The sequence below is a fragment of the Astatotilapia calliptera genome, chromosome 10 (genome assembly GCF_900246225.1).
Source record: "Astatotilapia calliptera chromosome 10, fAstCal1.2, whole genome shotgun sequence".
Classification (NCBI taxonomy): Eukaryota; Metazoa; Chordata; class Actinopteri; order Cichliformes; family Cichlidae; genus Astatotilapia; species Astatotilapia calliptera.
In genome coordinates this window covers 31288154-31314692 of record NC_039311.1, presented here as the reverse complement: position 1 = coordinate 31314692, position 26539 = coordinate 31288154, and the positions used below count along the sequence as shown (strand labels likewise).

The 26539-nt window shown below is 42.5% G+C and overlaps 1 protein-coding gene across 4 annotated transcripts in view; it reads right to left on the bottom strand.

Annotated features, from left to right (window-relative positions):
- grk6 (G protein-coupled receptor kinase 6) overlaps positions 1-25982 on the bottom strand; it is a 47095-nt gene extending 21113 nt beyond the window's left edge. Inside the window, exons 1-4 of one of the 4 annotated variants that reach the window (XM_026181183.1) lie at positions 25749-25982; positions 14748-14843; positions 4468-4580; positions 506-583 (exon numbers count right to left, since the gene is read on the bottom strand). In XM_026181183.1, the coding sequence (XP_026036968.1) occupies positions 506-583; positions 4468-4580; positions 14748-14843; positions 25749-25800 (339 nt within the window). In that variant the 5' untranslated portion in view covers positions 25801-25982. The other 3 variants (XM_026181185.1, XM_026181187.1, XM_026181184.1) reach the window with 3 other exon arrangements.
- Positions 25983-26539: the final 557 nt, after the last annotated feature.

Genomic DNA, 26539 nt, shown 5'->3' with positions numbered 1-26539 from the left:
AAAATTATAAAATAAATCTATAGTGCACACTGTCACAGCACACTGGTACCGACAGACAGAAACAATGTAAAACATGGAAAAGATTTGACGACTTTTGGTCTGATATTTTTGTCAATGAATGCATCATTAATAAAAGTTTAAATCACTCCGACAGAGCTCCTCTGCTACTTTGACAACAAAACTGATGTTTTGTTGTCAAATTCAAGATCGTCCAATGCAATAATTTTCTTTAAACATCACAGTTTGGACACTTTTCAGGTGATTTTTGTAGATATTTTATGTTTGTGACACATTTAATGACCAAAAGCCAGTGGAAACCTTTTGGTCATTTGATGGTCGTTGGTCTTCAGTTTGGGCTTGTTTCTATATCTTCCTGCTTCAGAGGGAAATGAGCTTTGAGCTATCTCTGATCCTGTACATGTGGGCAATAAACAAAAATACTAACAGATATCATCCTAATAAAAATAAAACCATGTCAGACCTGACAGGAAACATCAGAAAGTACCTTTGGGTTGAAGTATTTTTCGATGAGCTCCTGTCCGCACTCCTTCCTCTTCTCATCCGGCGTCACCTCGTAATCCGCCTGCAGAGAAACGCACACATCAGCATGCTGTCAGCAGGCGCTAATACTCAAATAACACAATCTGAGGACAAAACTGTGCTCAACTTATCTCAGTGAATTCATTTACTGCCATGACCTGAGTTTACTTTTTGTTTGTGACATTATGTTCTAGGGCCTTTGTATTTCTTAGTACGAAGAAAGTTTAACCAAGAAGGCTTTAGCGCCTGAACCTACACAGGTAGCTTTTAGCATTAAATCCAAGCAAGTCAATTTTAATGTTTGAGGCAAACTCAGTAACTTATCAATTATTGCTGAGTATTTTTTAATCACTTGAAATAAAGTCGTTTTCGTAATTAGGGTTAACCAAGTAATTCTTAGCAATTAACAATAATCAATTAGCTTTTAGCTACTGATGCTAACCAAGTAGTTTTTAGCAATTGATGCTAACCAAGTAGCATTTAGCAATTGACGCGAAACAGGTTGCTTTTAGCATTTGAGGCTAAGTAGTTTTTAGCAATTGATGCTAACCGGGTTGCTTTTAGCTTCTGAGGCTAAGTAGTTTTTAGCAATTGATGCTAACTGGGTAGCTTTTAGCATTTTAAACTAACTAAAGAGTTTTTAGCACTTAATTCAAACAAGGTAGTTTCTGGCATCTCAAGCTAACTAAGGAGTTTTGAGAATTTCTGCACTACAATGTGACACTGCCAGACCTTCACAAAGAGAAGAGTACCAGGATGTGGTTTTCAGTTTCAGCATTGCCAGAAAAATGTGGTTAAAAACATTTATTTTATTTGGGTTTTACCATGTTGCTGCTAGCTGTATTTTTTTAGCATCCTGTCATCAAAACACCTGACTAATAATAATGGATTGCATTTATATAGCGCTATCTAAACAGAGTTAGAGAAGTGTTTGGGTTAAAGTGAACTCTTTTTTTTTCCACATAAGCTCATTTTTACATGCATTTCTGCATATGACCACTAGATGTCATTTCATTTAAAAACATAACTCAGTCATTAATTTGGATCTGATGAAACTGTGAATATATGATGACAGTATTGAAAGCCCATACTATTGAATGATTGCTCAGCTGAACTACCAGCTTCGTGTGTGTCCCCTGCAGCCTCCTCTCGGCTTCAGAAAACCCACTTTATGAGTTAATTGAAGACTTTTTGTAGCCCTCCTCCCCCACACCCGAACCGATTGCATCTACTCCTCCCTGTGAATGACCTGCAGTAAACTGAGCCTGACTGGAAAACCCCAAAGTGCTTCCTCTCCCCTCTGGCAGCGAGAGCCTGTAAACTAATGCTAAGTGACAGCGGAGACGGTTCAAATCTCATTTTCCCCTCTCCATCTCGTCCTCTCGCAGGGCTCTCAGAGACGAGACGGGAAGCGGTTGTGGGGTAAAAGGGAGCATAATTGCTTCGAATGCGAGTTGAAAACTGCAAAGCCATCAGACTGGAGTCAGCTGAGCAGAGCAGACTGCCTTCATTAACCTCCTCTACCTCAGCAGATAGGACTGCAACCATTACCTGATCCACTTTAACAAATCATTTCTACTGTTAATAACACCAAATTGGCAAAACTTAAAGAAATGCAGGCTTAAACGGTTAATCTGACATTACCTCAACCTGATGAGCCTCCGCAGTTACAACCTGACAGCTTTCATTTGTTTTTACTACTTTCCCATATTAGCAGGTGAAATTTGACTTACCCTTGCCCTTACCTAAGCTCAGACAGGATTAGCCATGAACCAGGACAGTTAATATAAAATAATCCCACACTTCCTGTCTGAATAATGTTTGTTTTTGTTCTGAGTGTGATACTGTCTGACAGGTCAAAGAGCTCTTTATGCTTCAAACCCTCATTTGTTATGAACTTTTGCACAGAGATTCATGGTCTCTGCAGAGTGAACCCTACAAACACTGATTATCCTCTGACTTTACCGTATCACCAGCAGGTGGTTTCAGATCAGATTTTAAGATTTTGGACTTGTTCAAACTTGTTATTGCACTGACTGGATAGATTTCCCAGGGAATGAACCCTCAACTCAAGACAACATGCAGCGGCTCTATAAAACTGAAATATCTTGAGTGTAATCACACGGACTGGATTTTTGTAAACACATCCCGAGAGGATAATCACAGATGACAGTGATGAATTACTGATATTTAACACGTAGGGACATCTACAAATCTGTGGTCTCCGGAGGACGACCCCTCAATTCTTTAAACTTCAAAACAACTTCCTGATGCTGATTTGTGCTCCTTTTCATCTTTTGAGTGGTTCAAACCAAAATATTTCCAGTATAATTTGGTAGATTAATATTCAATTTGTATGCATATCCCCAGAGGATAAACATAGATGACAGTGATGAAGTAATACACAGAGGCACCAAGAAAGTCGTGGTCCCCAGAAAGTCCTCGTTCAAAAAAATCATCAACAAATTCATGACTAAAAAACCTGAACATCAGGATTCCCGGCTAAACCCTTAATTCAAACCTTCCCCCTGACGAACCTGGCTCTTTAAACTGCGTCTGGTCCCTGAAGTTGTGAGGACCACTCTGAATGTCTTCATAAAGCAGAAATGTCCCCACTGTAATGGTTTTAGATACAGAAACACACTGTGTGACCCCATCTGCTGCAGTAAACGAGTCGTAACTCGCTCCGCTCACTTCAGGAATGCTTCCCTCACACTTTGTTTCATTCCCACCGGAGTGTGTGTGTGACGGGGACACAGCATGGGAGGTAGGAAAGAGCGACTCAGTGACGCAGATTGTTCCCAGAAGTCAAGAGTTCCGGTATTTCATTAAACAGATATTAAACCCTACTTCCTCCTCCTCATCTTCAAGTGCTCCATTTGGGCATTCAGGGTAATTAAACTCGCCAATCAGCTTTTGGAAGGGTCCGTTCACCCGGAGAAAAAAAGAACATTTTCCCACAGCTCGGCGTTGGCCTGCTTGGACAGTTGGGGCACATGTGCATTTATTTTGGGCGACTCGAATCCTGAAAAAACTGTTTATGTATCACAGCAGAAAAAAAGCATAAATAGGCCACTTTACCGTGCCCTGTTACTGTGTGTTACTTCCTGCTGTAAACTGAGAGCAGCATTTAGCTGATAATGAGCTAACTTCCTTTATCAATGTGAGTCGCTGGAGGCCAAAAATCAGCTAAAAGTGAGTGAATATTGTGCATGTAGTGCTATAATCACAGCGTTTAAATGTCAAAGTGTTTGTTTCCTGTTAAAGGCCTGCTGTATATTCTACCTCATTTCCTGTCATATGCTTGTATTAAAGCTACTAAATAACGATGTTACACCCGGTGCAGTTTAGAGAGCAGTACAGAAATCACTGCCTCGTTCCCTAACAGCATCAATGACAGGAATGACCCAGGGTTTCTTACAGGAGCGCCTCCTCCACCTCCTCCACCTCCTCACACAGCACTGAACAATGAGGTCTTCAAACTGCCTGAAGCACATCTAAACAACACATTAATCTGACTGATTAATTACAAGCTGTAGTTAAATGTCAGATCCTTGCACACACTGATAAGTGTACTAACTCAGTCAGCCTCTTTCACTGTTGCAGTCATACTGACCTCACAGCTTAAAGCAAACACTCATTAATAAACAGCTGTATCACACTTTTCCTGCCACACAAACCCTCAGATGATACTTTCAGTCTGTATTGTTTAAACTCAGAAACAGTTTTCTAATAATACAGTTTAATCGTGTCTGTTCCTCTCTGCTGTCAGCTGACCTCTCCGTCTCTGATTGGTCACGTTGTTTTCACGTTAATGCGTACGTGGGAGGCTGATAAACCCTGGGCTTACAGGACAGTCTGAACCCTGCAGAGAAAGATGCTGAGGCACACAAAGAGAAGAGGTCAGACGAAGACGGCTCTGCTTACCACGGCGTCCAGGAACTTGACGCAGCGCTTCAGCTCGGCTCGAGTCTCGCAGAACTGCCTGAAGAGCAGCCGTCCGATTGGCTGCCGCTCGCAGAGGCTGCTGTAGTCCTTCTCTGCAGAGACACGGAGGCAAGCGAGGTCATCGTTACACAGATCTGAATCAAACCGCCGGCACTGTTTTACAGGAGGCCTGCCTACACTGATGGAAGAAACAATTCTCACATACTTCGTTTATCTGGACACAAACGTGCACGTTATTTAATCCAGAATCAGTCTGTGAATGCTCTCAGGTTAAGCCCATTGCACACTGAGCGTGCTGCGAAAGAGCAACGCAAAACTTTTCAGATGCAAACTGATTGCGTAACATAAACGCCTTTATGCAGAAAATAAACCTCAAAGCGAGCACACTGATGTCTGATTGATCGGATCTGTTTATCGGATCTGATCAATCGAGCTTCATCCAGCAAACTCCGGTGGAGTAAAAGGCTGGATTAAGAATAGGCGAGTCCAAATGCAGGAAAGATGTTTGGTGTGTAGAGGTCTTTGAGGCCCCTGAAGGACAGGGATGAGTTTAACTTTGGTGCTTTTTAACATCTTTTTCCATCATTTTTAATCCTCAGAGCTTCAGAAGCTCAGGAAGCAACTTTCAGAGCTCTGTTAAAAACTGCAACCAGATCCATCCAACACCCACTCCAAAGGTCACAATCTAAACACAAACTCTGGGTTCTTTTCTATAACAAACTTCAAGCTTCAAATTAAATCAGACCCTCACAGGAAGTACAAAGTCGCACGCAACCTTAAGCACGCCTTATACCCTGTGACTATTTACAACGTAGAAAATTCATCAGATGAAATTTGCTTTCGACACAGTTTTTCTTTCCCAAACATTTTTACTTCCTTCTAAATAAAAGCTGACTTTTTATAACATAAATAATAAAGTTCCTGCAAGCAAAACTGCAGGTTTATGCAAATATGCTGGTATTTGATTATTCCATGGATCAGTGTCGTTCCCTGTTATGCTGTGAGCCGGCACCAAATGTGCTCTTATTATCTTATTATTACTGTTGTTTCTGATGTACTGCATTATTAGAAGGCTCTAGAAAATGAAAGTCAGATGGACGCTTATTTCTCCATGTAGAGAATGGAGGTTATAAAATGTTTTCTGAGGAAGGAAACATGCTCAGCACATTTGTGAGGCAGGAACTGTTGTGAAAGACTGAATGTAAATGCTAAAGAGGCAGCACACTTTCTTATAGGAATAAAGGAGCAGGCCTCCCTCAGTGAGCACTGGAGATCCTGCGACTGACGGAGGAGTACACCTCTCTTGCTGAAGTGTCGCATTGATCAGTCTGACCTTTTCGCTCTTTTCCTCGTCTCTCACGCCGACCGCCCCGATCGTCAGTGAATCACATTTGCTTGTGCGTGAAGCTTCCTGGGTTGTTTTGCATCTGTACGAGTCTCAGATGCAAATCCACGTTTCCTTGTTAGCGTTTCTATTTTTTCCCTCAAACACAGCTGGACAGATGAACTGAAACGACCCCAGATATCAATCTAAAGCCTCCTCATGCGAGTATGTTTTTGTTTTTGTTGTACATGTGACTGTCGCTACAACAGCAGCACAGCCTCGAACGGCTCACGTAAACAGACATCAGTGTTACTGGAATCATTCTCTTCTGGTTCCACAGTGAATATGGAATAAAAGACACGATAACGTAAAGTTGCGACTCTTTGAACTGTAACCATTCAGCAACTGAGACCAAAATCAAATCGTTACAAACGGACAGAATATTGTATCGCTGTCAGGCCCAAACACTGGCCCAGTTCAACTGAATCCTTAACCCAGTGCATCACACACTGACTTCAATAGATGCCGAGCTACAGCAGGGTGTCATCTGCATAAATAATAATAAAGCTTGTTAGATTTCAGCCTCTTGTGTCGACATTTGTCAGTGAGCGTTGTTACTGCTGTGAAGCGTTTTAATCCAAACTACTGGCTTACTCTAAACCTGAGTTTTATCTGACAGAGGCGTCGTGTCAGGGTTGTCGATTTAATCGCCAAGTTACACCAACAGACTGAAGTTTCATTCATAAAACCAGCTGCAGGAGTAAAAAGATGCTGTTTGCTTTGTGGGTGATGTAGTCCGTGTCATCTTTTTGTCTCCCTGCCCGGCTCAGTAGATGAACATAACTCGGGTGGCGCGCCCCTTCGATTGTTACTCTGCTGAGTCATTTCCTTTTGATGACCCACTGACTGATGGTTACTGATGCCTTGTTCCGTCAGGTTCTCCTCTGTTTCATCCTACTTTGAGATTTTCTGCTCTAGTTGTCTCTGCTCTGCCCTTTGTCCCGCTCTCCTCTCCTCTAATGATCTCTTCTCTCTCTGATGTTCCACTTAAGTCCCGCTGCAGAGAGAACAGAGACGCTAAGTGTGCGGCAAAGGGAATAAATCTGTGGATGACAAAGGACACGAAAGAGAGAAAGACGAGAAAAAGACCGTTCCAAGTCTTCATATCTACAAACCCACTGTTTTCTTTACAAAAGGGACATAAATTACTTCATTACAGTTCATAAAGTTACTTAGGCAGTATCAGACGCTTGCATCTCAAAGTTCTGGGAATTCTCCGAATAATCATTATCTCATTATGGCTGATTACGGACGTTTTGAGACATGATAGGAGTTGTGATATACATGAATGGAGATCCAGGGCTGTAGAGAACATGCTGTACATTAACACGCAGAAAACAAAGAGGCCTCTGTCGGGTGTCCTGTTGGCTTCGAAGGCCCTGCAGTGAAAGTGAGTTTCCATCCAGACCAAAGCACGACAGAGTGCCTCCATCACTTTATGCAGCGTCACACTGATATTAAGTGCACCAGTTTGTTCTAGAACGAGCTGAACAACTATCAATAACCAACAGGAGGAAAGGTCAGCAGAAAAAGCCAGAGTTACTGTTTCCTTCCTTTCAAACCAGCTTGGTAGGAAAATCCAAGCAGATTAGCAGCGTCTGAAATACTCAAACCAGCTCGTCTTCAAAGTCAGGGAAATCTTCCTCATTGTGGGGCTCAGACTGAACTTCAGCAGGTCATCTTGAGCTCCCACCGTGTGATTGGATGTCTGTGTTAATGACCAGTTGAACAAGTGGATGGTGAGTGTATATATTGTAGGATGTATTTGGTAAAAGGAAGCAGTAAACCTCAGAGCAGCAGCAGCACAATAAAAAATATTATTTTCATTAAATCCTACTTAACCCCTGATTATCAATGTCTATGAATCTTAGATATTAGCACTTACATAGAAAAGTGCTGGTTGTGCAAGTTGTGCAAAGTGCTTTGACGAGTAGAAAAGTGCTTTAAAAGAACCAGAGCAGTTACCATACTTTATTTTATCGCCCTGGAAGTTGCTGCATGATTACAGCATCACCACCCTGACGAAGCAGCCGGTTCCCTCTTCCTCTCTCTGGGTTGCTCGGTTCTATTTAAACCATAAACATATTCCTATGATTCAGCAGCTGAACACTGAAACCAGTGTGGACCTACTTTACTGTAATATCATGTTACTCTAATGGCCTCTTATGAGGACTGAGGAGGAGGGGAAGGGGGAGGCGGAGGAGAAAGCATCAATCGAGACTACAGATGCTTTCATTTGTGCAGAGGAGGCCGTGCGGTGAAACTCCCTGCACGTGTTTCTCAGGTTCAGCGAACAGCAGAGTCACCGGGGCACAAACAGACAGAAAAACACACTTTGTGTTTTGCTGCATTTCAGACCAGCCTGCGAATGCACTGCACACAACAAGAAAGCACATGTCCGAGTGCAGTGCAGGGCCAATCTTCAGTTTTTTGTTTTTCATTGGTGCTGGTGAAATGTGTTGTAACAAAGGGAGAACATCTGTAAGATCTCTGTTGTGCAACATAGAAATGTCTCACGTTGCTTGCGGCATAATTACATAACAATAAATGATGTTCGTATCAGGGGATGAGAGGAAAAAGAGTCTCCTGAATATCTTCCTCCCACTCGTCTTCGTTCTTCTGGTTACAAAAAAGTCTCGAGGATGAATCGTGACTTCCTTCTTCGTCTGTCGGCTCACGTTCTCATCCTCTGTTTTTACTTTCCTCCTTCTGGCCTATCAGCCCTGCAGCACCTCTGCTCCCCTCTGTGGGACATCAGCATTTCAAACCGTACTGTATGTGGTTTTAGTGCTGAGCTTCTAACTTCCTGTGTGTGTTTGACTGAACTCATTCAAATCCAAACTTATTTGCATCGGCCCTTCCAGGGAAACAAAAGAAGCAGCAGCAGCACCTCGAGTGTGAAACGGCTCATCTTTATTTCCTTATATTTTCACATCAGCAGGAAGTCTTTAATTATGTTAAGTACGTGTCTAAAAGAAGCCAGATGCAGTGATGATTAGGAAAATCAGCAGATGAGCTGGAAACAGAGTGGTCACGTTATTCAATAAGCTGCTGCCTCTCCTGCCACAGCCTAACCAAAGGGAACGCCACCGCTTCAGATATATTCATATTAGCCTCTATTTCATTTGAAATATCGGCAACTGCTCTATTAATAATATCAATAATGTCCTGGTGCTGCTCTGAGCCTGACGGCCGTTACAGCTGCTCCTGTTGGTGTTTTTCCAGTTTACTCTGGAGGCAGAGTGTCGTCACCCGACGATGGCCCGTAGTCCCCGAGCAGAGGCTACTCGCAGCTAAAAGGAAGTCTGTTCCTGCCATCGTCACGTGGAATGTGAGGTGTTTGGACAATGATATGGAAGAGCTGCATGAGTTGATTACCCACCGAGGTTACCACACTGGAAGTGCCAGGAGGGCCGTTCTGAGCCTGTCCTGTAACAACAGCACGGATGCTAAAGACAAGTTGTTACCTTTCAACTGTTTTTCTAATTTTAAGTAAGATTCGGCCAAATAATTATTTAAGGTTGATTTTAAAGGTTTCATCAATGATTTAACATAAACACGTTCGACTAAACTACAAAGAGTTAAACAAAGCACAGTAACTACAAATGGAGTTATGAAAGAAGAAGAACATGAATTGTGGGGTTAGCTGTATTAAAATGAAGGTGGTGTAAAAACAGAGCTGACCTCAGAGCTGCTTCAGCACATTTTAAATAATTACTGTAAAAGCAGAACAGTCAAAGTTTATCATCTGCCTCTGATCGTCTCAGCTTCACCTCTTCAGGCCTGACATACGTTTGGGTGCCGCTCTGGATTTGCTCCGTTTAGTTCTCCACACTCTGGACTTCAGCTACTTCAGCTCTGCACCGGTCCTCCACCCACTCAGTCTCGCACTCCCTGCTCTAGTGGTTTTATATGAATGTGTATGGGTCAAAATGACGCCCTCTGCAGCTCTAGCTAAACTTTCTCTTCCTTTTGACGATGAGAGTTAAACAGGGTTTAAAACGACCGCCTTGGCATTTCCGGTGTTAAACACAGTGTGAACGTATCTGTGTGGACGGGAATGTTAATCTGGTAAAAAGAAAAGATGAAGAGTCCACGCTGTGATTAGTAAATGGGGTAAGCCCGAACACGTTATTGAGACAGGGATGTTTCTGGACTGGAACCTGTGGTATACGCTTGGGGAAACCTGAGTGATGAAACGTGTCACATTGTCGTTGCTGTTGCTGAATCATGCAGAGTTTTGTTTACCAAATGGCTCAACTATCGGACCGATTGTGCTTACGTGCATAAACAAAGGCCCATTTTGAGTCCGGAGACGTCTTGAATGACTATTTGAATATTCAAAAATCATGACCATCCCTACAAGCAAAATAAATATGTTTTCTGTCTCTTGCACGCTCTACTCAGGTGCCACCCTGGCTTTAACCAAATTGAGTATTTCCAGTAGTGAAAACACATCTGGATCAGACTGTTTCCTGATACATGTGAGCAAAGTACAGCTTTGGAAAATGTCCTGACATTTTAGCTCAGTTAGCTTCATGTGCTTTCATTGTCTTTTTGAACTGCTCCACGAACTTCCCAAAACAGTAACAGTAAACTGAACACGACCCTGGAAGCATGCCCCCGGGAGCTGGTGAATGGATGTATTAAGCAATAGAAACCTGTAAGACTTGAGCGTATGTGTAGTCCTTGACTTCTTTGGTGAACTTTGGTTTACCAGTAACAAACATGTGCTGTACTTTAGTCCAGCTTGCCCACCTGTCGCCGCTCTGTGCCTCGAGCCGTATTAAGTTTTATAACAAGTCATCAGCCCAGCTCCACTGCTTCTTCCTCTTCTTTCTTCCTCACAATGTGTCCTATGTGTTTGACTTGCCCCGCCTGGGTACCATGGATGCAACCATGCCTCTGTACACAAATCACACTGATATCACATGCTGCTGCTGCTGCTGTTAGGCAGCAACTTAAAGCAATTGTTTTTATGCACATGACCTCGGTTATTTATTCTAATCAAACATCAGGGACGACTTTGAAATAAAAGCCCGTCTCTGATGCTGGACAGTGGCCTCCTGCAGCTAAGATAAATATGGCATATGGTTACTATTTAAGGAAACAAAGTCATGAGAACCAAACCAAGTAAACCACAGTTCATGCTTTGGTCACATATCTTCTGACCGTCACATCTGGACATTTCCATCCAATTTTGTGAAGCAAAAATCATAAACAAGTTGACATAAACACAAAGCACGAGGCGCACATGTGCCAGAAACTGCAGTTCCTCTGACGTCGCATTTCAACGTCTTCATAGAGTCGCATGTTAAAATGTTCAACTTTAACAAGGAAACGAACGTGTTTACAGCCTGATACAAGTTTGGGTATTTCCCAGTCAATGACAGGTTACTGTGGGCGAAGTTTTATAAAAGCTTAAAGTTTGACAGGAACCATGTTTGAGCTCATCGTGTCTTTTGGGGCTTTTCAAACAAGTTACTGAACCAATAATATAAGTGAGTGAATTTGTAGACGATTATTAGCTGGCGCTAATTAGCAGATGTCTTTGTCTGTGTTGCACAGTTGCCCAAATATGGTCACTTCTGGGTGCAACAATCCAACATGACAGTGCAAACACCGAGGTTTCAGTGACGTTACAGTGCCTGCATCATTCTACTTCATGCTTTCTGAAGTAAACATGCACACAGGCTTCTTACCCCCAAAAATGTGAGACAGTCAGTGGACCTGCACTTTTTTGAGCTGACTCAAAGCTCTTTACACCACAAACCACCGTCATTCATTCACACAGGACTTTATTCTTTAGAAAAAACTACTGTGTGCGAGTTTTATCTATCTGTAATCTACATGATTGCAGATAGATGACCTAACATGCACAACTTCAGATTGAAGAGGAAACCTGAGCACCCGGAGAAAACCAGCCAGGCGTAGAGAAAAACATGCTCGCTGCTTTGACCTTTAATTTTATTTTGTAAAAAACTAAGTGCAACCAATGACAAAGCACAACAACGATTATCTCTGAGTCTGGTCTCAGGTAGAGATCAGATCTTTTCCTGAGTGAGTCTAAATTTTATTTCTCCAACCAGTCACCAGTTAAAATGAAAGTAATCAGTTGGTTGAAACAGTAGAAAAAAAACAGGCTGCTTCCTCTTTCTGCAGGCGCCACAGTTTCCTCTGTGGTAGTACTTGAGCAACACTAGCGTTTTGTCTTCATACCACCCACACACTTTCAGACCCATCGCAGGTTTGACTTTTCAATGAACAGCATGCTATTAAAGTTCGCGCAGATTGTCGCTGCTTGTTGCCTGAATGTAAAAGACATTTTTATAACATGGCAGCTGCAGCTCTGAGAACACAACTTCAAAAAGTAAAGGACGCATAAAAACAGAAGTTGTAGCAACGCTTGATCCACAGTCTCGGTGTTTTGGACAGGAAGCAGTGACAGCCTGGCGATTACAAAAGACGTCAACTGTCATCTCAAAAGTGAGTCTTGGTTTGGGGGACTGGAGGGCAACTGTTTTTCATTCTCAGTTTATTCTGCAACAGTTTCCAAAACCTTCCATATAACATGGTTACAAAGTTCACAACTCCAACAAAATATACAACAATCATGAGGTTCATGCACAACAACCTGACCACTACCATGTGCATGTGGATAAAGTGGGGGTCAGCGTGGGGCTAAAGTGGGGTTTGGGCAAGTAGATGAACCCTAAAATCCTAATTATTGACATCGGCATGAACGTGTGGCGGAGATGGGGGGGTCATCTCAAATCATCGAGAGCCTTCTGCTTATAAAAGTTGCAGGTCGATCGACGGGCTCCATGGAGCTCATATAACTTTTATTTGATAACTGGTCTAAATTTAAACTAGTCTAGTTCCTGTAGGAGGGAAATGTTTTCTACACAAATGGAAATGTATGAAAATGAAGAGCAACGACAGCAAACACTTCAGTGTTACGCTCGGCATGAAAGTTCTGCCAGACACATCTTATCTGTAGCTAGTTTTATTTAATTTAATAACTGTACAGTACTCTCTGTTTATAGTGACCATTGTCCTTAATGTAAATATGTAAGAAAATTGTGTACGTTTCTGTTCTGTGTCCTGTTTGTTTGTATATGTGTCTTTTTGGCTGCTGTTACAACCAAATTTCCCCGTTGTGGGACAATTAAAGGATTATTCTATTCTATTCTATTCTATTCTACATTAATCAGCATTAAGCAATTTCCCAACCGTCCGGTTAAAAACTGTGAGACAAAGTCACAGTTATTGCTACAAATGAGGTTAATGCAAGCACAATGTCATGGATCATATCCAAAGTGGTTGGAAGTGAGATGTTGGAGTGTGAAGGGTCACTGTTGACCTTGGAAAGAGTCGTTTCCCTCTCACAATAAACTTCTTCCTCAGCATATCCACTCCGATCAGTTCTCACAGCAGAGATATCTCGCATTTAAAAACTAAAACTTAGCCTTAATACTGTTAAAGTTTGTTATTCACATGCAACAACTCATTTATTCAATCATTTGTGATTTATGGAGGTTTATGTGTTGCAACTAATTGTTGATGAGCAACAGTTTTGTGATCACAGGACAGTGTGCCATCCATTTTCTGCCGTTTTGTACACAAACTGAGGTCTGCTGGTGATAATATCAGCCATGTGGATGAATGAGAGTCTATTTCTGTACAGAATTAGGAAGCTGCCACCACCGCTGCTGCTGTATACAGAGGAAATGAAAAATCAACACTGATCATATTCCCTCAGTGAAATGTCATGTTTAATACTGAGGATGAGTAGCTCATGTTTCACTGCAGCCGTGTGTCTGACAGTGTGTTCTCTACTTTATTTGCTTTCTTAAAGAGTTTTGAGCCTCGGGGCCACCATACCAGAGTGCAAAGACACGGAGAGAGACACTAGAAAGCATAACATCTTCTGAAACAATGAGGGGATTGAATTCAGGCTTTAGATGAGCCACAAAACTGAGAAACACACAGAGCCGTGCTGTGCAGCAATTCATAAATTAATATCTAAAACTGGACGTCTTTTAGGGGTTTTTCCCCAGTAAAGCGGAGTCATCTGCTTCTCACTAAAGACATTTTAAGATATAACTCCCACACAATTCTTTAACAAACAGCCCGGTGCAGACACAGTTAGGTCTCTGTGGACAGTTTTCATAATGACTGCAGCAGGAGACTTTTTTATGACCCTGGAGCTATACTGGGAGGGCTTTAGGGTAGGGGCGTGGCCTCTGACACGGCCTGTAGCTGCTGATTAAATGTTGATGTTAACGACTGAAAAGTCCACACCCGATAAGTGACTTAACGATGGCTACGTCCATCTTTTAAATACAGTCAATGAGGGATTGTGTCACGCCAAGTGGGCGTTGGTGGAACTGCAGTTTGTGTCCAGAGTTTCAGCCCAGCTGGTTACTGCTCGTTTCCCCACAGATGAAACTTTATTTATAAATCAATAATTTGCATCCTTCGGAGGACGAGGACACGCCGGTAATCGTGATAACAGTGAAAAATCAAAATCAAAGAATGACATGATGTTAAAAACATCGTAAATAATCCACCTGCACAGCTACAGATTCTTCCCTTTCAGTTCTTAATATATTATTGCACAATTACCCACTTAAATAATTTCTTGTGTTTTGCATGATCACAGACTGTGTTTTCCATGGTAATAGTTCCTTTATCTCCTCTATTTCTTAATTCGATGTTTTTTTGTGCAAGTCTAATCATGTCGAGTTTGAGGTACCAGCGGTGATGACTGAGGGGGTATTCAAAGGGTGCCATGGATACGATGTGTTTCAAAGGCGTCCACGTCAAATGAGATAAAGGTGCTGCTCTGAGAGAGAGAGCGGCGTTAGCTCACCTATGGTTTGTCGAAGCTCCTCGCACAAACTTATGTGTGGGAACTGCAGCATCTGCTTCCACTTCTTGCTCTTTCCTTTTCTGTTCCCTCCCCCTCCTGTGAATGACATACACATTTTTTATTGTATTTTGGGTTTGAAGGAGAAGAAACATTCAAAAGTAAATCAGCAGGATGTCGTCATACCGTTGATACTGAGAACCCGACTGAGGTTTTTAAGACTTAAATATGTGTCGAGTGCATATTAAAAAACAGCACAGCGTCGAGCCCTGACGAGCCGCGCCCTGATGCTTCTGAACAAGTAAAGTAAGAAACGCAAATTCTGGTTTCCAGGTTGGATTTTGAGACCATTTCTGAGGCGGTGGAGAAAAAATCATTTCAGAGAGCCGATCGACCCGATCGATGCAGTGATCTGATTGGTCAGATCTGCTTATTCAGATCCAAAAAATCTAACTTGGTTTGAAAACATTAATGTTGCAAATTCGCCCAGTGAAATCACATCATCAGTGTGAAAAGCTGCACTGAAAAAGCAGACATGCAGATATTTTCTGAGCGCTGGATGTTTTTCCTGTGCTTAAACAACAAGTAAATTCATTGCAGGGACAGTCTGCGTTAGCCTGACTGCTCACCACAGATCACATATAAACGATGGTCTGTTTGTGTGTTAGAAACCAGGAAACTCATTGGTTCGATGAAGTCGGGTTTTTTTCAATCTTAGGACTGAGAGCGTCCAGCAGTCATTTGGGAAAAATGTTATTCTCCAACTGGTTGTCAAGTAGTTTCTGGAGGTTGCCAGCTTAAAAGCTTCCCTGCGACTGCTTTAGTCACTCATAGTTTGCACGAAACACACCAACCTATCTGCCAACATATAACCTGGAAACAGAGAGCGTTTCCCTTCCAAGTAAAAGTTACGCCTTACTGTTGCAACCAACACGTTTCAAAAGGTACAGCTTTTACTTTGAAGGGACACTATATTTGTAGAGTAGTTTGAGTGTTTGCAAGTCGACGTCTTCCATACTGGTGGACGAAGCAAACGCCAGGAAACTCCATTTTGGATTTTTATTCTAAGGGAACACACGCCAATACGCCAATCACAAGGTAACATTATTTTACTCCGATGGTGGTTCACACTAAGCAGACCAGACTATAATACAATAGAAGCTGCAGCAGGTGATGTCTGTGTGGTTTTAAAGCTTTGTTGTTGCTGTGATGAGATTCTTTTGATGGCCATGATGTAATTCCACATAAGTAGTCCTCCTGTTGGTGGTCATGGCTGAATATTCTTGGGTTCCCAAAATCACTGTTCTTCATGTTTCATCTGAAAACGCCACCATAACAACCACAGTTTACAAAGTAAACATCACGTGGTAAACACAACTTGCGACCATGAGCTCCACGAAGGTCGTAAACTGAGTACGAAGCAGGGTCGCTTTCTCATAGACGTCTATTCAATCAGATCTGTTTGAAACCAGAAGAGTCGCCCCCTGCTGGAAGTTGGTTCGATCGGTCCAAACGTGAGAACAGAAGAGAGAAAAGCAGCATGTTGTGGTTTTAGTAGGAAGCGCAGGCTCGATCTGTGGGGGTGATGTGACCAGAGGTGCTGATCTGAGCAGATGTGGCTCCCATGCGCTTTAAACAAACAGCAGGAAACCCAACACTCATACCCACAATCACTAATTTTGCAGCTTCACCCTCTATCTCTAATTTTGAGGGTTTGAGGCTTACACATGTTCAGTAACACCTCTGCTGTTGTCGGTCGTAGGTGGCAGGCAAGGCCAAAGGGCTCGTTACAACAAATGATCCCCAGCGATGAGCCGGCTCCTCACCAATCCAGCTGTGCACACACGAGCTGCAATGCACAAAGGAAAATGAAACCGAGAGCCGGACAAAGGTCTGCCTGTTTTTCCCTCCTTCCTCCAGAGTCGTATTCAAACAAGACGAAACCAGTGAGTGAAATCTGATTAAATTTGGTCCTTTGAATTTACTCAGAAGTGATATCGCTCTCTAAAAGAGGATCTTTGTAAAGCTGTGACCTGCTGGTCTGCATCTGAGGATTGTTTGTTTTAGGGTTTCTGGGATGTTTTGAAGGACAGTCTGAATAATCACAGACACTGAGAAAAACAGAGGGAAGTAGTTTCTAAATCAATAATCAATTTAGCAAACAGGTCCTGGAAGTCTGTTTAAAGCTTTTGAACATGAAGCATTTTTCTCTGTGGACAAAAGCAGACTGTCTCTGCACCCAAGCCTGAACCACTCCTGAATCCTCTTTGTTTATCTCAGTTAAGAGCACATGCTGTGGTCAGAGGAGGGATCTTTTATTCCAGGCTCCGTGTTTGAAATGCGATGAGGTTAAAAGTCATGGCAACCCTGCAGCCGATGAACCGTTTTCATAGAAGCCGTCGAGCAGGGTGAAGACAAAGAGCTGCAGAACAAAGAGAAACCAGAGGAAGTTCCTGTCCTCTCTGTGTTTGGGCGGTTTCTCAGAGCCAGGCGGCACTCTCGTTTCTGATAGAGCTTCATTCAAGACGCAGCAATAAGCAGGACCAGCGCACTCTGTGAGCTCATGTCTGAGCCTCGAACGCCAACCATCCTCCCTTTGCAACTTTAGGAAAGAGATCGGATCCTGTCACCATGCTCCGTATATATCTGCTCCAGAGTTTCTTAACATTTAATCTGATGACAAACATCCATTTTTAGAGCTATTGGATCATCGCGCTACAAAAACAAGAATAAAATCTTTTAAGAATCTGCATTTAATATTGATGCTCATCAGTAAAAGTCGGGAATTCAGACGATCTCTAAAAGTGGAGCAAAGCAGTGATGGAGAAATGTTTTGGTAGCATCGACTGCAGTTTCTCTAACAGCCAGTTCACAAAAAGTGACTCGTTCCTCATTGACTCCCATGTTAAAAAAAATCCCACTTTACAGAAGAAATCAACCAGCTAAGAATAAACACATTGGGACAGTTTCTCCCTTTAACTCAGCTTCAGTGTGGTGGGTAAATTTGTTTATAACTGATCCATCTCGATCCTTCCGAGGCTTAAAGTTGGGCTGCAGTGATTAATATTGGATTGCAGCTCTAGTAGAAGTGGATTGGGCTTGTTCCCATCATGCATTTGGGAGCATTTTTAATGGAATATCTGATAAGTAATATATTCTCTTCTGCTTCCAAAAACCCAACAGGACAGCTGCAATAAATCTAATCAAACTGCAGGTTCATAAATGGACATCAGTGTCTGTGGTCTCATCATCGTGTTGCTATTTTCTGGCCCTTTGCTACAAAAAACTGGGACAGAAAGTCCGATTTAAAGAATAAAAAATAAAGGAGAGCGAGTCCCCCCATCTGCTGTCTGTAAACACCCTCTTACGTGAAATATCGTGAACCTGCACCATCCAGGCTTTCACTGATAACACGGCGTTGTTGTAAATACAGCAGCAGCCTTGAGGCGTCCAGCCTTCAGCATCCCTGATCCTGAAGGAAGGCAGTCCACGCTTCAGGATTTGCTATTCAAATACTTCCAGGCAGCTGCTTTGAAAATCAATTACTGTCATAGAGACACTGCAAACAAGATGTTGTGTTTGTGCCTGAAAAATGGGCGATGATATCAGAATTACAGATAAGCTGACTGATGCCCCGCGCCCGCTGTGTGCATTAGTGAAAATGTAAATCAAGACAAACAGCATGAGTACACGGATGGGAAGCCAATGAAAGACAGACTGAGCGATACACCGATGTAATTAAGATGAAAGCAGCCCAATTCATCCCGCACTCTCAAAGTCATTAGGCAGTTCAAAGGTTACACTTGAAGGCCAAACATGACCCTGGAGGCCATTATGAGGCTGGCTTATGAGCTAAGCAAGGTGAGTTCAGGTTTAACCATGGTCTGAAGCAAGTCCAGGAAGGAAACCACTGCCTGCTGACCAATCAGCTGACCAATCAGCAGGCAGTGGAACACCTTAAACTCTGTATTTCCATTCATGAAGACGTCTGCTGATTTCAGGCCTTCACAATGACTTTGACTTGGTTCGGTGTTGGGTGGTGTTTTTCTGAACCATGGAAATAATTCTGTGATCATCCACTTTAGGTGTTGGTACGCTGGTCAGTGCATCCATGCTTTCAAAGAATGAACAAGATTGTTGATTTGACTGGTCTCTGAATCATTTCTAGATCTTTTATCAGTTTCCTGTCCGATTACTTTTAAGTCTCTGGAAATGGGACACCTTCTTTAAAAAAGACTGTAAGTTCTGATGTTGCAAAAACACTCTGCAACAAAGCTGAAGGTCTGCACGTCTTTGCATCTTGATTATCTGACCTAAAATCCACTGTGGTGGTGTATGCATTGTGTATAATTTGTGAAGCAAGGCACCACAACCAGGAAGCTCCTCTTTGCAATAAAATGTTAACATCGAAGGCCCCGGTAGGACCATCTCAGGACACTGTAGGTAGAGAATACAGACGCAGACTGACTGTGTCTTCTGCAGAGGCCACACACATTCTGATTTAATACAGATTTATCAAATCAGTTTATCAGCTAGGTCCAGAAATGCTTCTTTCAATGATGTTTTTCTGTATGTCAGGGCACCGAATTAAAATGCTGAACAGGTCATTACAACTTTGGTGGTTCAACCAACATGTAAACCGAGGCAAGTGCTTACATCGAGTGGACAGAAAACCGGCCTCGAACATGCCGATTCGCAGCTTTTTCAGCAAAGCAAACTAAAAGTTGTTTTTTATTTGTCTCTGCGACTTCGTTCCGCTTACATGTTTATTTTTAAAAGGCGTTATTTTAAGGTGTTTGTGCTTCGCTTTAAAGCTCACGATTTCCCAGATTTTAATTGCTGTAAACAGCAGTGAGAGAGGAAGTGACATCAGGGACCGAAATCACATAGCATAAGGTGAGAACTGGAACGCAAAAAAAGAGAGGAGGAGGTGACAATCAAGTCAGGTTCAGATGCGGCTTTTCATGGTACTTCCTGTGAGAAGGCCTGTTTCCTTTGTGCTGTGCATTCAGACTGTGGTTTCCTACATTAAAGGAGGATATTTGTGTCTATATACCAACTAACATTACTATACGTGTAATATGGCAGTATTAGAGTGTGCAGGGTTTTTACTGATGTGTTCGAGTCCCGGGCCAACACTCGTATATTTTAAGGCCGCCTCCTCTTACCCAAGATGACAGATTGTCAATGACATGCAGTCGGTCAATACGACCTGGCTACTTACAGCCTGAAGCAGAGGGAATCTCATAAAAGACAGAGCCTGGGAGTAAAGGCGGGGCTTGAAGGTTTTTAAAGCAAACTTTATTGGTGTTTTTGTCAGCTTTGATTAGTGAACCGCTTCAAGTGCTGACACCTGCTCCTGGATTAGAGACGTCATCATCAGTCTATGCTCTCTCAGTCTTCCTGAGAAATACATTAGCTGTGCCCGGCTGTACTACAGATAAACCATGAACCATAACATGTTCTGCTTTCTCAGAAACATTCCTGCCTTTTCACTATTGATAATGTCTTTACAATTAGATAATGGAAAAGTCTTCTCACTGCAGAAGAACCATTAAATGACAGAAGACTTCTTTTCTTCTTTAACTCTAGATGAACCCGACAATTTGTTTCATGTATTTGTGTTGTTTGTTTGTTTGTTTTACAGATTTGTTGCACTGATGAATTTCTCTGATTTACACCAGCGGCATTTCTTTGTAACGTCCTGCTGAAACTGCACTTGGGCTCTAACTCTTGGCTGTTTATTATCACTTTTACACACAGATGGTTCATTAAATGTTAACATTTTCAAGAAGGTTTTTAGGTAATCGTCTTCCATCAGACTGGACTGACTTTAGCCCCTCTGTTCTTGGAGGACTTTGTTTGACTTGTTTCCTCAGAGTCTTTCATCCTTCTGTAGCAGGACGCTAATTCTTTATTTCAAACGTAAAACTTTACAACAGATTGTTAGTTGCAGCTGTGGCACAAACCATATCTTTCTCATCCATCTATAGTTAGCTGGTTTATAATTATTGATTAACAACATTATTGCCAGAGATCTTATAAGAGAGACTCGGGTGACAGAAACAATCCTGCACTCAAATCAACGGGAGTTTATTTGGTAGGAGGCAGAAGTTGACCATAAAGGTTTTTTTAAACCATATTTAGGGTTAAATTTAAACAACCTTTGGTGATTATAAACAATAACCACACAAACAAAGTCAAAAGATATTTCAGAAATGGTGAGAGTTGCTTTCATGAGGACTCTGTCCTGGCCGCAGCCTTCGTTAGTGCACCGTCAGCATTTCTGGAGCTTAACGGGCTCGTTGGTGCTGCTGGATTTTGCTTGTTTAGCAAGTCAACGAGTTAATAATAGTGGTTTGGAAATAAAATAAATGAAAAACTATTTTTAATGCTTTGAACAGAAAGCAAATTATCCACAACAGGACACTGTTACCAAGTACCAGCCATATCTACTGCCTCGAGTAATACCTCATGTATGCGACTGAGATCTGAGTAAGTTTACACTGACATGATATTGGGACTGATGATGCTGTCTTAGTGGACTTAGACGAAGAGTAGACAGAATGAACTTAAAGTCGGTTGGACGTTTACATCAGTTTATTGCCTCACCAGACTTTTTGATTGCGTGCAGCAGTTCAGTTTGGTCGTGCTGTTGCATACGCATGATGCCGTCTTTGTGCCCGTTTTATGTGCTTAATTGCATCATTCTCTGTGCAACATCCAGGATAACCTCCCAGATTTTGAAACCTAAACGGTGGCAGGTGTGACCACGTGCTAACAGGGTTTACTGCGGGGCTTTAGATGCCAAAGAAGCACCTAAGCTAAGTGTTAGCTTAATATTCGTTAGAGCATCTAAAACATGGACAGAAATCACACAGGAAGTTAAAGAACGTATTAAGCTAACATGGAAACACATCTAATCTAATACAGCTAACTAGATGGCTAACCGTGTAGTAACAGTGTAGCAGCTAATTACACCAATATCATAGTGAAAACTGAAAGTGGACTGGGGCGTGTATATTGTGTTTTACTGCACGTCTAAAATATGAAAAAATAATTCTATGTTTGGTTTTGACGTCGTGTAAAATCGCTCCTCAGCGCTGGCCTAAATCACCGATCGGCCCTGCAGCACAAAAGCAGACATCTGCAGGGCATGAGTGTCTCTGCACACAGGAAGTGACACAAAAGGTCACGACTGGAACTTTTGCACGGCAGAGAGCGTGTCATGTCGGCCTCTCTCCTCCGTTCGTGCTCCAGCGTTCACGTCGCGCTGCATGATTTTAGGTCACTGACACATTCAGTGTTTCTTAGCGTGCCATCATGAAGAAACCTGCAGCTCAGAGGCCTGAACCCCCTGACTCTTTGTTTGGAGTAATACTGAAGAGCCGTCACGCTGCACATGCCTTTCGGGGAACTTTTGAGACTCTTCACGAACCAATTCGATTTCCAAGGCACACTGAAATTAACTGGCACTAATTGCTTAACAGAAGTGAGGAAATGGGCTAAAATCACATCCTTGGGCAAAGCTGAAGACGGTATACAGTACAGCACTCTGAATAATCCAACTGCAGAGTAAAACAGGTCAACTACAGATGAAACTCCCAAAAATGCTTCCTTCTGAAATTTCCATAACACACCTGAAGGACACAAAGATGTTGAAAATCAAGGTGCTGCCCCTCTAAAAGGTTTACGGATGCAAAAACAGAGCTGCTGATGAGCTAAGTTTATCATCGTCTGGCTGAATACCTCCTCTGCACCGAAGTTATATGCTCTTTGAAAACCTGCATTTAGATTACAGGATTACCTTTAGGACTCATGTGCAGTTACAAAGAAAGTACACAAACACGAATTAATCAGGTTCTTTGTAGGTTGTAAAATTAGGTCAACACAACCTGTAATAAAATACAAAATCTAACATATGTATCATCACACTTTGTAACAAAACCAAAGCAAAATGTAGAAACAGTGTGGGCAAAACGAAGTGCACCCCATGCATCCGTAGAGACTTAGAGGTTAAGTATCAGCCAGATGCTGATAATCAAATGCAGTTAATTCATTTATCATCGGAAAGCATGACCACCTCTATTGACTCATTCAGGTGTGTGATAACACAATTCAATTATATTTTATTTTTATAGCACAAATCACAACAACTGTCACCTCAAGGTGCTTCGTATTTTGAGGTAAAGACCTTTCAATGATCCCCAACAATCAGACGACCCCTGTGAGCAAGCGCTTGGTGACAGTGGCAAGGAAAAACTCCATTTCAACAGGAAGAAACCTCCAGCAGAAGCATACTACAATCTTCTCAGGAGTGAACAGCAAAGACGTCCAAACGTCTGGGAAACTGCAGAAAAGCCTCAGACTCTACGGACCTCAGTCAGCTTATTAAAGGTTAAAGTTCATGTCAGCACACTTAGATAAAGACTGCACAAGTACATCCTTTTTGGAAAGGTTTCCAGGAAAAAGGTCTCTCTAGAAACGACATGGCTGCACGGCTTAGGTTTGCAAATCTCAACAAACTACAAGACCTCTAGAACAATGTCTTTTGGACAGACAGAGTGGAAATGCACAGCGCCACCTCTGGAGAAAACCAAACACAGCAGATCAGCAAGAACACCTCATACCAACTTTCAGCATGTTGGTGGATGGATGATGATTTGGGCACCTGGCAGCCGTTGAGTCGACCATGAACTCGTCTGTGTACCAAGACTCAAACGTGAGGCCATCTGTCTGACAGCTAACGCTTGAACTAAACTGGGTCGTGCAACAGGGCAACGATCCGAAGCAGCAAACAGAACGACTGAAAAAGAAAGGATTCAGGGTCCTCGCCACGCCTGAAATGCTGCGGTTGGACATTCACAGAGTTGTGCATAAACAAGTGCCCACAAACCTCAATGAGCTGAAGCAACATTGTAAAGAAGAGTGAATGAAAAATCCTCCACAACCATATCAGAGATGAATAAAGTCACAGTTTAAATTACTCCTGCTAAACAGTCACTGTTTGTCACACAGTGGTTTAGTTTGAGTAAAGACCCGCTGTGATATGTCGGTGTTGTTCACTGCATTATCACAGTTTATTGACTGTATTTATCGCTCCACTAACACTATGTAACAAACAGAAGAGTACAGCGACACTTACATTGAGAGGAAACAACTTTATGAAGTGACTGATGCGTTTCGGCTCGTGGCGTTCCTCGGGGTCATTCGGCCAAGCTGAAACACGTTGGTCACTTCCTGAAGTTGTTCCCTATTAATGTAAGTGTCGCTGGACTCTTCATTGGTGCACATGACATGAATATTTTTCCAATTTTAAAAGCAGGGATCATCGTTGTTAGAGCGAATCATTTCACTCAGCTTTTACATCAATTTGTGTTATTTTAAATACACTACTGATCCAAAACACCTCATAAATTATTATTTAAAACTACATGCAGATATTTAGAGGAAAAAAATCCCAGTTTGAGTTAAAGAAAGTGAAAAGTTGTCCAACACATGCTGAAGAATAACACTGCCAGCCCTTGTTTCGATGAATGAGTGCCCTGTTTACTGAAACACGTCTTAAATTAAATTAAACAAATTATTCATTCATCCCCAAACAAAAGGCCAGGGAATTATCCCGATATCAGATGACTCTCACATCCAAAACCAGGCAAACCCCAGTGAGGTCAGAAGAGTCACGGCTGCATGTGTGATGACTCAGTGGGGACAGTGCTATATGAGGAAAACTGAGAACGATCATTAAACAGCAATTATGTGTTACATATTAAGCAACGAGAAAAGGTGCAAACTGGTGCAGAAAATTCTGCAGATCGCAGGAAATTAAACGCGCCGGGCTCACACTTTGTGTTGAACTGAAACTCAAGAGTTTAGATAAGTCTCAGCTCCAGAGAGGTCAGAGTCAAGGCCTGACGGGCCCAGAGATACGGTGCCTTTCTCAAGGGCGCTTCGGCTGGATGCCAGCACAGAGCCTCAGGTTCTGGTTATGTATGAGCACAGCTGATAAACTCATGAAACATCTTCTCAGGTGCCTGTGCACACGGCATTAGGATCATGTCGGCTGTGAGCCACTCAAACCTTTGTCTCCTGTTTACTGGAACAATAACAAAGGCCTTTGATCGCAGGAGGGCCGTTTATGTTGCATTAGGTATTCAAAAGTGTTAAGAGTTATTGGACAAACTGTGCCAGTAGAGTGTCCTACGAGCCAACCTTCTCACCTGGACCCTTACCCACAGATATCACAGCTTCCTGGTTGTAGCTGATTAATGAGGGCCGTTTTAATGATGATGATCTTTGGCAGGAACAGTAAAATCAATTGTGTGCACAAAGCCGTGCACAGCACAGCTGCTCTGCCACAACATCCTGTTTCGCAAACTACAGGACGATGCTGCAAGATCAGCAAGGGAAACCCGATGTATTGCTGCAGCCACAGTTCACGGTTACAACCCTTTCCGGACAACCTTTTTAGGTACACTATCAAAGCCACGCCAAAAATAATTTTAAACATTTGCTACTTGTAACGTTTTCCCAGGCTTTAGGTCATACTCTTTGATGCAGCGTATACTGGCATATAGTAAACATTCATACATGCCCTGTGTAGGTAGCATAACACAGTTATTGACTTTACAATGTAGTCGGCACAATGAACAAGGAAGACAGAGATTTCACGGTAATTAAGAGATTTGTTTAAACATATTCCACGCCGAAGTGGACACTGTTTGTTAAATTCTTGAATAAAGTCCTCATTAAGTTGACATTCAGCGTAGGACCACGGATATGAAACAAAGCTTTATACCGCTCGAATTATAAACGGAGTTCGGTTGGTCGTTTCTATCTACTCGTACGAACTGTATTTACGGTAACACCCTGCGCGCATAATCAGAAGATTTGTCAGGAAGTGCAGGAACAGTTCGTGCCGCCTGAGTCCGGGGCATCCCTCCGGTGCTGTGACTGTAACACACCGGTGGAGAGGAGCTGTCACACCGCCTTCCCCATCCTTACCTTCCCGTGCTTTGAGCAGCACAGTGTTGGCCACGATGTTCTCGAGCTCCATGTTAATGCTGTGCGGGCTTACAGCAGCGGCAGCACACCGAGCTCCAGGTCCCCCCCGGCGGCTTCAATCACAGTTATCCTCTGCCAAGCACCGTCCACCGCCACCACCTCCTCCCACCGCCCAGCCAAGGAGGAAAAACTCCGTTCTGCTTTCGCGCAGACCCGTCCGGTGACAGTCCGCGCCCCTCCTCTCCTCTTTCTCCTCCTGTTACTCCTCCTCCTCGCTCCATCACTCCGCCCTGAAGCTGCTGTCAGAGAGGAGGAAATAAAGCAGACTTCTCACTCTGTTACAAAGGCGCGTTTAAGGAAATAAGCATCATAATATCAAAGGCAGATAGCTCACTCTGCTCATATCTAATGCTTCGGTTTTGAGCCCCGAAGTGTGTGTTAGTTAAAGAAGTAATTTAAAGGTATTAGAACATGCTAGCAACCATACCATTCGAGTTTGAGTTATATTACAACAAACTTTACTTAAACATCAATTTAAAAAAGACCGAGTGGCATAATTTATAATGGACGCTTTACCAGAGACGGAACTGGTCTCTGATAGCGCTTTGTGACTTTAAGCTAACCGTTTAACCATTTAATCATTTAGTACTGTTAGCTAAGCATTTAATTACCTTTGGTTCACCGTTCAGTACTTTTAGCCATTTATAACAGGTTATTACTTTTAATTCATTTGGTTAACTGTCTTTTATTTTTAGTTAACAGTGTATTACCTTTAGCTGACCGTGTAATCT